Below are 15,855 nucleotides of genomic sequence, written 5' to 3'. Positions count from 1 at the left end.
TACACATTGCTGCTTCATAGCCCAGAAATCAACATTCTAGGACGAGTTAGGCTAATTAAGTTCTAATTCAGTCAATACAGCCTTTTTAACCAAATTAACATTACAAATATGGCTTATCTTGATCATTAATATATAACAAAATTTAAGCCAAAAAGAAAAGTATTTTGACCTGTGCAAAATCTCCAGGCAGAAAATCAGGCATTTTGTAACAGAATATAAAATACATTGAAGAGTTCTAGAATCTAGATTGAGATCAATTTAACAGCTACCATTAATTGATTTAGACAGGGTGACTAGCATACTTGCATTTGAGGAATATGGACCATCAAAATACTAGGATGGTGCTGGAATCAGCATATGACAAGTAAAATTTCACGGAGGATTTAATTATTATTCCCGTCATAATCCAAACCATCCTAAGATAAAGAACAGATCGTTTTTTGATAGTTAAAGAACAGATCAATGATAGCTCTGGAAGGAGGTACAAAAAATGGCAATTTGTTCTTAGAAAAGGCAAAATAACATCGAAGTACTTGTTGCAATGTAGCATTATGTTCTCTAGAAACTGGAAGAAGGGTTCCGATGAAACTAGAGAGTATAGCCCCAAACCAGAGAAGTACATCATCATTGATCCTTAACATGGATGGGTTCCAAAAATTATTAGAGAAGAAACGAACCAAAAGGAAGATTACTTGTCTTACTGAGCAGTGACAATCTAACTTAGGCTTTTGGTGATTCTTTTGGAAGGATATTGTCGGGAAGGATAAGCTGCGGAGGGACTTCACGGACAACACCAAGCATTGAATCATACTCCTCGTCTCGGTGAGCAAATTTCTTACGGAGCACTTTTTCCAACTCAATCTCGTCGAAGGTCTTTGCATTCTCAGCTGCATGGACCTGGGCTAAATTTGAATAGTTGATAGCCGACTGAGAGATGAATGCTATCTCTTCCTCCGTGAGCTTTCTCAAAAACTTTGCTGGATTACCTCCCCATACCTGTGGGTTACAAATAAGACATAGGTTAGGGTTTATGTGTACAGGACCAATAATTTGTGGTCCTCTTTCAGAAAAAAAACGAAAACACCCAACAATTTCTTAATGAAACCCAACCAGGATTGATTTCTGCAAAAGACAAATAACAAGTTCAGTGGAAAGATGGGGAAGTTCCACCCTTAGGATCAAATTGTACAAACTAGATGGATTTACTTTGAGAAGATCTCCCATGAATGCAAAATTCCGAATCTAGTATTTTTTGTATTAATAGTACACAGAAAATACAATAAGAAGTCTACTTACTGCTATTTAGTGGCAGGAAGTGCAGCTTCACCCTTCAATACATCCAAAAGTTATTCAATATTATTCCTACTATCTCCCCATTACATACCTAATACGTAGTGGCAGGAATTGCCAAACTATAGCTTCAGCCTTTATGTTTTTCTACACAGAAAGTACAAAAATCAATATATAGAAAATCCAAATATTATGTCTATCTACTCGACAACCAACTTCCACCCCAAGAAAACCTGGGGGAACATTGATCCCCTCATCCCATGTCTTCTATTATTTGCTTGCAGGAAGTACAACTTCACCCTTCATGTATCTTCTTTTATCCATAACAACCAGGTTTTCACTGATTTATGATTAAAGAATGAGTAATTATACAACCATACCTAGTACCTCTCTTCTGTAAGCTAGACCAGCTACCCACCCTCCGAAGACCTATATATTTTGGTTTACAACCTGTCTCTTCGCAAGATCCCCAATACAATTAATCCATGGTCTTTAATCCAATCGAATGCCCTTCTCATCACCCTAGTCAAGTGTTGCACCTCTATCATGATGTACCTATACTTCCAGGAACCTTCTTTATTATTTTTTATTCATCCTACTACCACCCTTCAAGTCTCTCTCCCTCACTAGATCCCTATAGTAGAGAGATTTGACTAAATCCAGCTCATGTAAGGCTGCTAATAGAGCTCTTGTTGATTCATCATGCTGCATGGACCTGGAGTAAATAGCCAAGACGATCTCTAAATACTCTTTAACAATTTTTTTTTTATCAATAACACTTTCACTGACTCATCAATAAAATATTTACAATAGGAAGACAAACACACTTATCTTCCAAGAGCAACAAAGAACCTCAAGAAAAGGAAAAAAAGAAAGAAAACACACTATAGTTATAGCTTAGCCCAAAATAGTGAGTCCCTTTCTGCCCCTTGTTTAGCTAAACCGTCAGCTAGGGAGTTAGCCGATTTTTTAACCCAACGTATCTTAACTTCCATCTCCCGCACCAGCCACTTGAATTTCCTCCTCTCATTATTGTACTTCCATAAGCCATTGTGATCTTTAATCAGCCACCCTATCACCACCTCTGAATCCCCTTCAATTAAGAGTTTCCTGATGTTCAACTCCTTAGCTTTCTGAACTCCTTCCATAACTGCAAAGATCTCAGCTCTAAGGGAATCACCCACTCCAATTGGGCCTGAGAACATGGCAGAAATGACCCCATTTTCATCCCTAAAAACACCCCCAATCCCCGATTGTCCTGGATTTCCCCTGCTACACCCATCAAAGTTTAGTTTCACGAATCCACCAAGTGGAGGGGTCCAAGCCACACTCATAACTGACTTGGGGAATTCCAGCTACAACCAAATAGGGACAAGCCCTGCAAGTCTGATGGGGGATTCCAACTACATCCAAATAGGGACAAAGCCCATTCCCAATTTGGCCTCGCAAAATGGCAAGACACAAATAGGTGAAAATCAGTCCCCCCATCCGCTTTACAAAGAACACACCATTGAGGTGACAAACAAGTATTGGGTCTCTTCTTTTGGAGTAGATCACCAGTGTTGATTCTTTCTAGATAGGCTTCCCAACAAAAATTACCAACCCTAGGAGGTATTGCTCTGCACCAAACCTCATCAACAAGAAAAGGGGGGAAAGTAGGACTGGTGGACTGACTTAAGACTCTGAAGAAAGAAGCACAAGAAAAGATGTCGTTGGGGGTAGGTGTCCAAATTCTAGAATCCGCCCTAATGGGGTCTAAGACGACGTTATCAAGAAGTGCTAAAAGGCTCAAAAATATTGTCAAAGCCTGAGTCCCTCAAGTCCTTTCTTAGACCCAAGTTCCACCCAATCCCAGAAGTGGAAGAGGATGGGGTGGTGAAAGACAAGATTGGCTCATTTTTCAAATCAGAAAGAGCATACAGAGAAGGAAACTGATCCTTTAGAGGGGCACTCCCCACCCAGGTTTGGGGACTGGGGACCATTCTGATCCTTAAGTAGGGCCTGGGGACCATTCTGATCTCACAAGATTCCTGGACATAGAACTAATAAAAAAAGGATTCTTGGACAAAGAAGAATTTGCAACAATATTCCAGCATCTAATTAGGTCCTTAGTAGAGAAAGGTGCACAAGCGGCAATAGTCTTTACCCGGTTCACCACTTTCAAGCATCACCCTTCAATATTCCTCTGAATCAACCTCAATACACTGTTGATTTAGAATTTGGAACCTTTAGAATCTTAGATATCCCTTTTAATAAACCTCTTAAACTGTTCATTTGGAGTTCAACATGTGACAACAATTTCAAACAACAAAAGGTTCAAGCTACAAAATCAGTTCCACGCACAGACCAGAAGAATTGAAAAGCAAACAGCCGGTCTTGCCAAGGCATTATTGAAGTACATCACAAGGACAACTCAAATACTGAGTAGCACCAATTTGTTATAATTTGTAAAAATTCAATATGGAAAATTTAGATTCATAGAACTACAAAATCTGCAAAGGTCCAAAATAATCATATTATCAATCTGCAGAAAGTAAAAGCATCAGGATGTCCTTTAGGAGAAAAGTGTTCATGAACAAACCTCTCCAAATGGGATCCTGGTATTCTGCCTCACAAGGGCTCCAGCAGCAACCATGGAATTTTTCTCAACAACCACACCATCAAGCAGAACTGCTCCCATACCAATGAATGCCTCATCCTCAACAGTACAGCCATGGAGGACAGCACTGTGACCTGCCCGGTGAAGATTTTATATCATAAGATTTGTAATGCAAAAAAAAATCTGATTAAATTAATAGCAGAAATATTTACGTGCTGACATAACATTTAAAGATTGATGGTGTCACCCACCTATGGTAACATTGTCTCCAATAATAGTTGGTAAGACCTTCCCACTTAGATTAGATTTTGCAACATGCACAAGGGAATTGTCTTGTATATTAGTTCCAGACCCGACACTGATGCTGTTCACATCTCCTACTCAAGGAGACAATTTTATGACAAAGATTAGCAAGAACATGAATATATAGATTTATGTAATACATACATACATGAGCAAGATTATAATGACTAACTTTTTTCCTATTTTAAGGGATAATTAACTTTTTTCTTTTACTTGTAAAGAACAGTAGCTATACAAGTAGAAATTGAATCAAAACAAAAAGAATGATTTTATAGAAAGGAAAGCATAAAAATAGAAGAATCATGCCTGCCAACATGTGCGTACAAGAAGAGTTTCTGGACAAGAGCAAATATTGTGACAGGTCCATTGTCACTAAACCAGAGGGACTTCTGCCATAATCATGCTGGACACATTAATCAGACCATATTTTCCAGTCAATTAGACACTTCTTGGTTCGGGTATGGCTTATAGGCACTCCAGTAAGATACACCTTATAGTAAATCCAAAAATTACATTTTTGAATGGTGTAATCCTCTCGTAAAAATTATTTTCACCAGTACTAAGGACAAGGTAAATGATTCCACTATAAAGGTCTAGCCATTACAATACAGATTATCCCACTGACATGATTTTTGAGGCCAATTATTGAAAAAATAAAGCAGCACATATAAATGACCATACGTACAAATTTTACAGTAGCTAACAGACATTATTAACAAAGCCTGGAAAATATTTGTCCTGTTCCTACTTCCTAGAAAGGATTAAAAATTAATGTCCACAAGTATAAAACCTACTTCAAGAATATGGTATGATCAACAGGACTATAAAACCTGATTCATTGATGTGGTATTTGGGCCATATGTAGTGAAAAAATCTGGTCCATCAATTTGGATCATGATATAATAATGTCCAAAGATAATGAACATAAGAAACATGCTTAAAGCATCACATGATCACTTACCTACGTGAAACTAGACATGAACCGCTTTGACTCTGAAACTAGGTCCAAACTATAAAGTAAATTATATCCATTTATTCTGTTATTTTGGATTTTCACAATTTCTCAAATTGCAATGATATGTGATATGGGTCATTTAACCAGTTCGTAATTTTTTCCACTTCTGTTTAACCAGTTCATAGTTTTTTCTTCTTTTTTTTTTTCTCACTTACAATTTTTCACATTTTCCTGGTCATATGTACAGAAGGCATTAAGAAAGAATTTAGAGGACATAAAAGGGCAGCTTGCTCTTATCTTTTTTACACCAAGCCATGCAACTAAGCCACCACTCCTGTTTCTTTTTTTCCTTTGTTGGGATTGGAGGGGTCAGCAACAGGAAAAACTTACAATGAAGCAAAATAGTAACACAGACATCCCCTTCGCAATGACCACTAGACTGGACAAAAATCCAGAAAGACTAATACAATGATGAAGAAACAATAACATGGCTCAAGAGAAGAGATCAAAAGAATTAAATCTCAGGATCCATTTGGACAAGGCAGTAATTCTAGATCCCAGGGCACTAGTCTCTCTGATGTGATACCACAGTGGCCAAGGGCCCCTAAAACATCCTGCATCAAACCTATAACAACTTAGGAGTCTTGCCCTACCTCAAATCATTCAATGCCAAAAAAGAATATCAACCTGAGAAAATAATGAAGAGGCAATATGTCAGCACTAATAGGGTACCCTACTGTCTGTAACTTGTCTCCATGATCTCTACAATCTCCAGCTCCTTAAGACCAAAGGTCCATTCAAAACAGACAATGCTTTTTTTTCTTTTGAGTGTAAAACAGACAATGCTATTTCTCAGGTTCTCCCCTTGTTACTCTCCCTAAATTGGACAAAATATGATGCCATCTGCAAACTGAATGTGCATAATGATTTATTTTAGTAGTCAACAGCAAAATTGCATCACATAACTATTTCTCTATCCTTCCTACCATAAAGCCTTTAAATCATCCCAGTTCTAACCACTATTTATCAATGCCAAAGAAACATTAAGGCAAGGAGACCCACTTATAAACCTTTCTATTCACCCTTACTAGAGATGGCCACTAAATAATCACACCTATAACTCTATATATTTTCAAACTTTTGACCTATAACCTAGCTCATCTCTGAGGTGTTAATTCTGCTAAGCCTACTGAAAATAGCATAAAACATTTATGTCAGGTTTGACCATTGAGGTATGGAGCAAATGCTTAGTTATGAATACAAGGAATATGACATTGGGTAAAAAGGCACCTCTAATAAAATACAAAACTTTTATTTACATATTCATCCTCTAGGTCAGACAAGCTCTAATAGTGTAAAACCTTTTAACATGTACTATATGATTTTTTTATCAGTCGCATGTACTATAAGATTCCAAATTTGAGAGATTGCAATGCTTCACTTATTCTAATCCATCAAGGAAGAAAACATAAAAAATAGAATTGATAGAAAGTAACATACATGGAATGAGATGTTTGTTTATTATGTAACTTACCTCTCAAAACACAACCATACCAAATTGAGGACCCTCGCCCCACCTGAACATCTCCAATGATGGATGCACTTGGAGCCACAAATGCATCTTTATCAACAACAGGAGCTTTATCAAAAATATTCATAAGTGTCCGATGTCTAGACACTATAATAACACGAGGATCAGTAATTGTTAGATACACTGGTAAACAGAGTTTTATAACAAACACGACAACACATAACCTAAATTAGGCAATGTATCACATTATTGAAGAACATAAGCATGGCATGATTGTTTACATATGGGATAGAACTAATGTATATGGTATTCAATAATGATAATCAACCACAGACGAAAAGTATATCTATGTTGAAACATAAAAGTAGCATGTGTGTGTGTTTTAATGTGTATATCTTAAATAAACAACTCAAGACGTAGGACATCTCCTAATGAGAAAAAAAAAATAACTCTCTTTTAGTGAAATGAAAATATGGATTGGATCTCAAAATTTCAACCAAACTAAAGATAATTGGAAAGTGACTTCACCCAATATAAACAAGTAATGCAGTTTCTGCTGTTCAGATGATGGCTTTGCCTAGTCAGAGGAAACTTGGAGAGAACCAACTAAAAAGAAATCGCTCAGGGTGGGGGCAGAAAAGATAAAACAAAAATACATGCCAACGTCATCTAGGACCATGGGAGGAAGGCAATCTAACCCTCTCCTTTCAAGGCTTTTGTGAGGTAGAGTCCCCAACATGGATGAATTGTGGGCATCAATGAGGCACTTGATGTAATAATAGATGCAGATGCAGAAACTGAAATTCCTTGCAGATCTCCAATTATCGCTGCTCCCACCATCCAAACCATGGAGAGATTAATCCAATAGCCCTTTTCCCAAGGAGATCAGACTTCATTTCGATGGAATATCATATAGAACCCTCTGGAGCTCCAGAACTGATGAATATATCTCAAATAAGAAAGGGCAGGTGGTATGGGCTTATAGTTGCACAATAGGAGAAATCAATGCTACTGAAGCATTAAGTAATGTCTATCCTTGCAGGCCCAATAGATACCATGTCCCTGAGTCTATCATCCCTTCTAGTGGAAGGAGACCCTTCAAATGACATCTGATGGGTAAAGGGTTTGGGAGGGGGCATTGGTGGCTATAGTCATAATATATAATACCTTCCAACTCCAAAGTTAATAAATGGAAGGATCAGGAACAAAATTTTTCTGCAATGTCAAACAGCTCTGCAGAGCTGAACATTCATCTTCAGATAAGCACAATGTCTGCAATCCCCAATACAAAGAAGATCTAATAAGTATAACCCCATTTCTGGCTAGACCATCTTATAGAGAGTTTGCTAATCTTGGGATCTATCTGAAATAGATGTCCATCATGGCTGCCAACAATTTTGCATCTCTTATGTAATGTTGCATTTCCCAAGGCCTTCTAATGTGGAGTCCATCCAGCCCATCACAACTGTTGAATCTGCTTCAACCTTTGTGCCTTCCATGCCTAGAGAGTGACCTATACTTAAACCATGCAGAAAAGAAAGACATTCTGCCCTTGTTGCTGTTGTTTCTCCAATGGGACCAGAATATGCTGTTATCACCTATACACCGTGGTCTCTAAAAGCACTTCCCATGCTTCCTCTAGCCAATACCACTTGGTTGCATAGAGAACAACCATCCAACTTAAGCTTCACCTGATCATGAGGTGGGGGAGTCAATTTTATAACATTTGCCTTGGGCAGGAAAAAGATGCTACTGCACCACTTTCTTATTAATGAAATCTCTTTTAATGTTACTGTTCAGGGAAAATATATATAAATGCCTTGCATATTCTATCCTAGCTTCATGCTTTCAATTGAAACGCTTCCAACCAATTACAATAGTCATGGAAATCCACAACCGTCCAATAAAAATACTAAAAACAACATTCTTAGAAGCAAGTGTGCATCCAAATACGGCATTTTTTTTATCAATAAAGCCAGCATATAGTTCTCATTTGCAATTAAGTAGGGTTCCACGGGACACTTACCCTATTTATGGGTCATGTTATGAATTAATTGCATTTTATATTTTCTGAGAAAATTTAAGAAAAAAATAGCACTTTTAAGAGCTAAATGAATTAAATTTTATTCAACAGGCAAGACCCAGCCGTATAGACCACACTCATCAGACACCAGAAGATCAAAGATTTCTTTTCCATGTATAAATAATAACCAATCAAAAGTAGATAACTAACCGACTGTGTTTAAATCCCTAGGCTTAAATCAAACTCCTAAACAGCAGGAATCTACATTCAACACAATTGGATAACGTGAAATGCGAACCTAATTTCCTTCCAAAACATCCTAGAACATTTCAGTACCCTAGCCCCTATTTTGATTACGAGGGAAAAACGGTTAATAAATGAACTAATTGGAAACATAAAGAATCACCATTTACAAAAATGTGAGATTTCTTCGATCAGAAATCTATGGAGTTGAAAGGATAAGCGCATGAAAGAAATTATAGGATTATAAAGTAAGCAAAATAACATCTATGGTCGCCGAAAGATGATCTTACGTTGCTCTTGGAAGTAATAGTTTCCCTGGAGGCGGCAGCCGAGACGATCAAGGGCTTGACCAGTCTCTCGAATCCAGAATCCAACGGTGTAGATCGCCTTTCCCAATGTACCCATCTTCTTCTAGTGAGAAGATTTCCTCGGTCCTTATTTCCTGATTGCGAGAGGAGATAGGATTTTTTTTTAGCTATAAGTGTAGAGCATACAGGAATAGGAGGAGAAAAAGGGAGGAGAGAGAACGGTAACTGGAAACTAGCAAGCCAGACGAAAGAAAGAGAAAGAGCAGAACCACCCGAAGTTGTGGCAAAAAAATGGAGTGCCCTTTTTTCTGAGTTAAATTACGAAATGATCCTTTGTTCTCTGTTCTTTGACAAAATGAACCCCCCTGCCCCCCTCATGGAGTCATTTGCAACTTACCACTGGGTTGGTAGATGGGTGAAATCCGAACCGGCCGAAATCATTCAAATGGTTTCACTTGCATGCGGAAAGGAATATTGGTTTTTAATATTGTGGACAAATTAATTATACATTATTTATATATAATATATTATTTATTATTTATTTATAAATATGTTATTTATATTATATTTTTTAAATTTTTTATATGATGAAAATAATTGAAATAATATTTATATTTTGTTTTCTTTATTTCAACTATTATATATATATTTTTTAATAATTTATTATTTTTTAAATTAAATCGGATTGTATCAGATTTGGATATCTAACATCTTGATCAAATTCAGATTTGAAGCAATATTTATGAGTTCTGATCAGATCTTCGGATCGAAACAAATTTGAATATACCATTATTCAAATCCAATTTGATTTGTTTGCATCCCTACCAAACCACTTGCCTACAATGACCTAGCTAATTAAATTAAATCGGATCATATCATATTCGAATATTCGACATTTTGATCGGATTCGGGTTCGAATCAATATTTATGAGATCCAGTCAAATCTTTGGATCAAATCAGATTTGAATATACCTTGATTCATATATTCAAATCATATAAAAACCACTTGGATGGAAAAACCATTTTGCTTTTTTTGGTTGATTTTAAATCATATATTCCATTTTATTATTGATAAAAGTAATTCTTATTTTCACATTTATTGTCGTTTAATATGATGAATATATAACAATAGAATTGTACCAAAATGCTTTATACAAAGCTTATATTTTTCTTTGAGTTTATGTATGTATGTATGTATATTTAATATTCATTATTTAGTTATGACATCATAGATTGACCCATTTGACCCAAAATGTTAGATCATTGACCTACCTACCATCTAGATATTGAAATGGTTTCATTTTTAAATTGGTTTTAAATTTTTCATCTCATTTATATCATTGATAAAATAATTATTGTTTATCATACTTATTTTTGTTTATATTATAGATGTGCCCAAAATTGTCATATTTTTTTGCACTATTCTATTTAAAAAAATTAATTTTAATTATACATCATGGATTAACATATTTGACCTAAAAGGTTGAACCACTAACCCACCCCTAGATAAAAATGGTTTAATTTCTTATCGGTTTTAAGTTGTATATTTGATGTCCATCATTAATAAAATTAGGTCTATTTTATCATACTTATTTTTTAATATGACAAATATATAACAATAGAAACGTATCCAATATTTTTCAAACTTTTTTTATATTTTTTATATTTATAAATTATATTATTTGTTTATGACATCATGAAATTATCCATTTGACCCAAATGGTTGAAATACTTACCCACCACCTATATGGAAAATATGATTTCATTTCTAGCTTTATTTTAAAAATATAAAATTCCATTATATTAATAATTATTATGTATGGATTTATTAGTGGAATTTAATGATGATAAACAAAATTATTTTTTGTATTTCTAAATTTGTATTACTTATTTATAACATTATGAAATTATCCATTTGACCCAATGGTTGAACTATGGTTTAAAAAATGACCTGGAAATAGAACTGTTATGGCCACTAGTTTCTAGGTTGACGGTCTGATCGTTCGGTTCGAACAGATGGTCCATTTCGACAAAAAAATTAAAAATAATAAAATAATAAAATAATAAAAAATAAAAGGCAAAAAATCGTTGAAATGGGTAAATGGTTCGATTGCCCGGGTCAATGGGTCATTGACTTTTTCAATGATTTTTTGCCAGGGGCCGGGTTTGGGGTAAAACGGAACTAGTTGTTTAGACGGTTCTCGGGCCGAACAGTCTGACCATCCAGGTCAATGGCGGTTCGAAAACCATGGGTTGAACTACTTACCCCCCACCTAGATGAAAAATATGATTTCATTTTTATGTTTATTTTAAAAATATAAAATTTTATTCTCTTAATACTTATTGTGTATGGATGTATTGGATTAAATGAGAGAGAATGTGATCTATTTAATGACTTAAATGTGAGACTTAATGAGGGGTAATTAAATGTACTTAATGGTATTATTTTAATTACATTTTATGCCCTTTCAATGGAGATGAAGTAAATTTAAGATGAGAGATATTTTAGTAAAAATAATTACAAAGTCAATACCTCTTCATTGGCATTTTTATTAGTATAGATAATATCTTTCTAGTATCATAATCAAACAATTTTTTCATAATAGTTAATAGCATGTATCATGCACGTATGCATCTAAAAGTAAATTTTTTTTTTCTTTTACTTTGGCTCACGACCTTGGCGAAGCAGGATAGGATCCCAAAATAGGTAAAGATATAAAAATTAACCTTATGTATATAATACTCTAATTTAATTTTTATGATTTGCATTGAAACTTAGGTATTGGCAACATATAGTATAGGTAGAGAGCAATGTGGAGGGTAAGGGCAAGTAAGACTAAATGTTAAAAAATCAATCCTCAAATTGGAATCTTTTCAGTATTCCATCCCTAGTTCAGCCATTACCAAGCGTGTAGTCTTACAGCTTAATGGTTGAGAAAGACGGAATTTTTGCACCATTAATTTAACAATAAGAAAGTGACAAGTTATTGAATGCTAAAAATGCAAATCTTGAGTATTTTCAGCACCTAATCCCTAGTTGAAAAAATACTAATTTGATAAGTTGAGATGAGCAAAAGAGTATTACTAGTATGGGTCAGTTTGGGAAGAGCACAAATATAAATATATATTGCAAATACAAGGTTTACAATACATGTAATTGCAATATTTTACACTGCATATTTGCACTTATACCCTATGGCTCAGTTTGAAAAGGGTACAAATGCAAATAAATATAAAATACCAGGTTTTGTACTCTATATATTTGTATTTATACTCCTTCCAAACTAAATCTATTTTTTAATTTAGAAGGAGTACAAATACAAATATATATATACGGTACAAAAACATACAAAATAAATCAAAATAGAAGGTTTTACGCTCTACGTATTTGTATTTGTAATGGAGCCTATATGACAGAATTATTAGGGGTAAAATAATAATGATTCTTGCTATTCTAATTCTACTCTCCTCTCTATTAACTCAATATAACATTACTTCTATCCCAAATCATGTGATAAGAACTCTATTTCTTCTCAACAATTGACCATGCGCCCATGACTAGGGACAAGTAGAATTGTTTTATTGTGTTGATACTGAAGATAGTAGAAGTAGGGTAGTAGAAAAATCCAGACACAAAATAATCACCCAATACCTGTATGCAAGGTTTTTAAATTCGACTATGGAATGAACTGGTCAGGGGTCCGGTTCCTGGGTTGAATAGTTTGATCGTTCAAATTGTTTTAACAAAAAATTAAAAATAAAAAATAAAAAACATTTAAACCCGTTAAACGGTTCAAACGCCTAAGTCAGCGATTTATTGACCAAATTAACATTTTTTTGCCAAAATCCAGTTTAACAAAAAACAAAACCGATCACCTGATCAGTTCCCAGTTTTTTTTGGTCCGACCGTCTGGTCCGGTCTGGTTTTGAAAACCATGCCTATATGCATAAGGTACTGAAAGGGTGAATAGGGCATTTTTATACTAAACTGCCGAATGGATTTTATATATATAGAATCATTTTCACGTTATCGCTTTCAAATTTCAATGCCTATTCCGGTAGTTGTCATTGGTCAAGCACCATAACATAATCGATTGTATAGATGCTGCTGGTGACAATACTTGACATTTTTGGTATTTGATACGCCAGCAAGTGTTTGGTTACGTGTTTAATGGAAAGATAACCAGAAATACAGATTTCCTGGACCCACACATCCTTCCCTGCAAGGCCCAAATTAGCAGGGCATTCGATCTATGATGTCTTGTTGGTCCTCAACTTTAGAGGAAAAATTAGATAAAAAACATAAAAGATCGGACAGTTTGGGCCAATTAGTGAATGTCTCGTCCAATGGATCTTCCAGGTGGCAACTTTATGGGTTTTTTTTTTTTTACTTTTTTTAGGATGTTAACATCCATCTTGAATGAGTAAGCAACAATCACATCAGCAGGCCTCTCAGTCTATACAAGATCCTATCTGATCGAACTGCCTACCGCCTGGCCAGATGAACGATGTCACTGATGATCGGCCCATGGGCCACATGGGCGGCATTTATCTCCTGGTTGATCTGGCGGGTAACTTGTAAAGCATCAGAGTCTAAACCCGCTCCACTCTCCTTGAGCTGACGCAAGCCCTTTGAAAAATGCTACTAAACCTTGATTCACAAGAATTTTGACTTTTGTTAGTTCAATGAAATTGTGGTCAGATTTGTCAGTTTTTTCATCAAACATAACTTTTTTTTTGAGGTGTGAGTTACGAGAAATTCTTGGCTAGCTCAATGAAATGGAGTCGCCACTCATTTTTAAAAGAAATGGGCTCTCATTTTAGTTTTGAAAATTCAATTTACTAGCTTTGATAGTAACTCCGTTCTCCTTGGAAAAAACACAGAACCAAGAGATTATAAATTGGAACGATTGGGAGAGGGAAGGTGTTAGGCACCCCTCTCTCCAAGTTGTTATAGCAGCCTTAAAATAGGAGCAATTTAGGCTCAAATTCTAACAAAACACCCATGAAAAGTAGGGGGTGAGTAAACGGTTTATTTGGTTAATTTTAAATGAAAAACCAAAATCAAACTATTGAAAAATTGAAATAACCAAAGCCAAAATTTTTGATTTAGTTTTTGGTTATTTCGGTTAAAACCGAATTTCAACACTATATATTTAATATATATTATATATTAAAATATATATATATATATATTATACAATGTATATAATAAATTATATATTTTAATACATAATATAATACAATATAATGTATTTTAAACATATTATATATGTATTATGTGTTAATATATATATATATATATATATATATATATATATATATTTAGATAATAAATTTGGTTTTTTTTGTTAATCAAATTTCTAAACCTAAAAACTGAAACCGAAATTTGTGGTTTGGCTTTTCGATTTTAACCAAATAATGCTAACTCCTAATTAAAGGTGTTGCTCAAAACTCTAAAAATTAGGTGAAAACGCTCACAACTTTACCCATAATTGATTTGAGGTGATGTTATTGGGTCTTGGGTACTGATTTTCCTAAGACCCTCATCTCTCTACCTCTTTTTCTCAATCTGGATAAAATTGGGAATGTAAGTTTCTTATAATTTTGGGACCTCAAGCAACCCAGAACACTGAAAACAGAGATTTACGAATTTAAACTTAAAAAAAACGGTGGAATGAAAGACTTACCTCTCGTGTGCAACCTTGATAAAGGTTTTGTAGTAGCTAGAAAACTTCAAATGAAGTTTGGGCAAACTATCTAGATGGGATGAGAGTTTTTGACTTTAAATCTCCGGTCTGGAAAATAGGGGAGGCAGATTTGGGGCTTGAACTTTAAGGACTTTGGGATTTCAAGTAAAATGGATACATTATAAAGGCTGGGACAATGCTCTTCTCTTCTCTCCTCTCCCAAGCTTGAGCTAGGCCTCTATTTATAGAGGAAAAGAGAGGGAAATGGATCTGAAATTTGTCTAGATGTGTTTGAGATTCAATAAAGTTCTTTTACTGAAATAGACAAGGTTTTTTATAAGAAAGGGCCTTTAATTAACCCTTCCTTCTTTGTACAACAAATTTTCTCAAGTTGGAAAGTTTTTTTATGGATTTCATGCATCCAATGAGGGATTGAGGAGTGTCAGACGTTGCAGCCCCGTATTTGGGGCTGGTAGTGGCAAAAAACATAAATTTGATGAACTTTTGAATGTGGTTTTGTCATTTCTTAGTTTCAAGTAGGGGTATATTTGGTATTTTGATATTTTTAAGCCTATTAGGCTCAAATTCATTGGTCCAAGTATTTTAATGGGGTCATTTAATTAAGTAAGGAGCTGACATCAGTCCTCACCCAGGTGATGTGGCAATTCAATCTAGTGCATCAAAATGGCGTCTTCCTAGTTTAACGGTCAAACGAGTTAATTAAGATGTGAAATTTGATGTGTTGGGGTTTTTTGGGTCTCTGAACATGTTGGTGGGGTCTGATTGTTCCAATAATGCTTCAATGATGGAGATCCATGACAAGTAAGCTTTTGATCAATAAGGCTTGTTAAAATGGAATCAAGGTTTAATGATGGGTCAAACGATGGAATTTTGAGGTGAAATTTGGTGGATA

At 35.0% G+C, this 15,855-nt stretch overlaps 1 protein-coding gene across 1 annotated transcript; it reads right to left on the bottom strand.

The window, feature by feature from the left end:
* Positions 1–358: 358 nt before the first annotated feature.
* On the bottom strand, positions 359–9,705 carry LOC148877092 (gamma carbonic anhydrase 1, mitochondrial). Its single transcript, XM_088981646.1, has 5 exons — positions 9,235–9,705; positions 6,682–6,825; positions 4,141–4,266; positions 3,872–4,023; positions 359–996 (listed from the first exon to the last, which is right to left on the bottom strand). Exons 1-5 carry the CDS (start codon positions 9,347–9,349, stop codon positions 721–723), a joined length of 813 nt encoding a protein of 270 aa, XP_088837772.1. The 5' UTR covers positions 9,350–9,705; the 3' UTR covers positions 359–720.
* Positions 9,706–15,855: the final 6,150 nt, after the last annotated feature.

The sequence above is a fragment of the Nelumbo lutea genome, chromosome 1, assembly GCF_056320005.1.
Source record: "Nelumbo lutea isolate HS-2025 chromosome 1, American lotus-T2T, whole genome shotgun sequence".
Taxonomy (NCBI): Eukaryota; Viridiplantae; Streptophyta; class Magnoliopsida; order Proteales; family Nelumbonaceae; genus Nelumbo; species Nelumbo lutea.
This window is presented reverse-complemented; position numbering and strand designations above follow the sequence as displayed.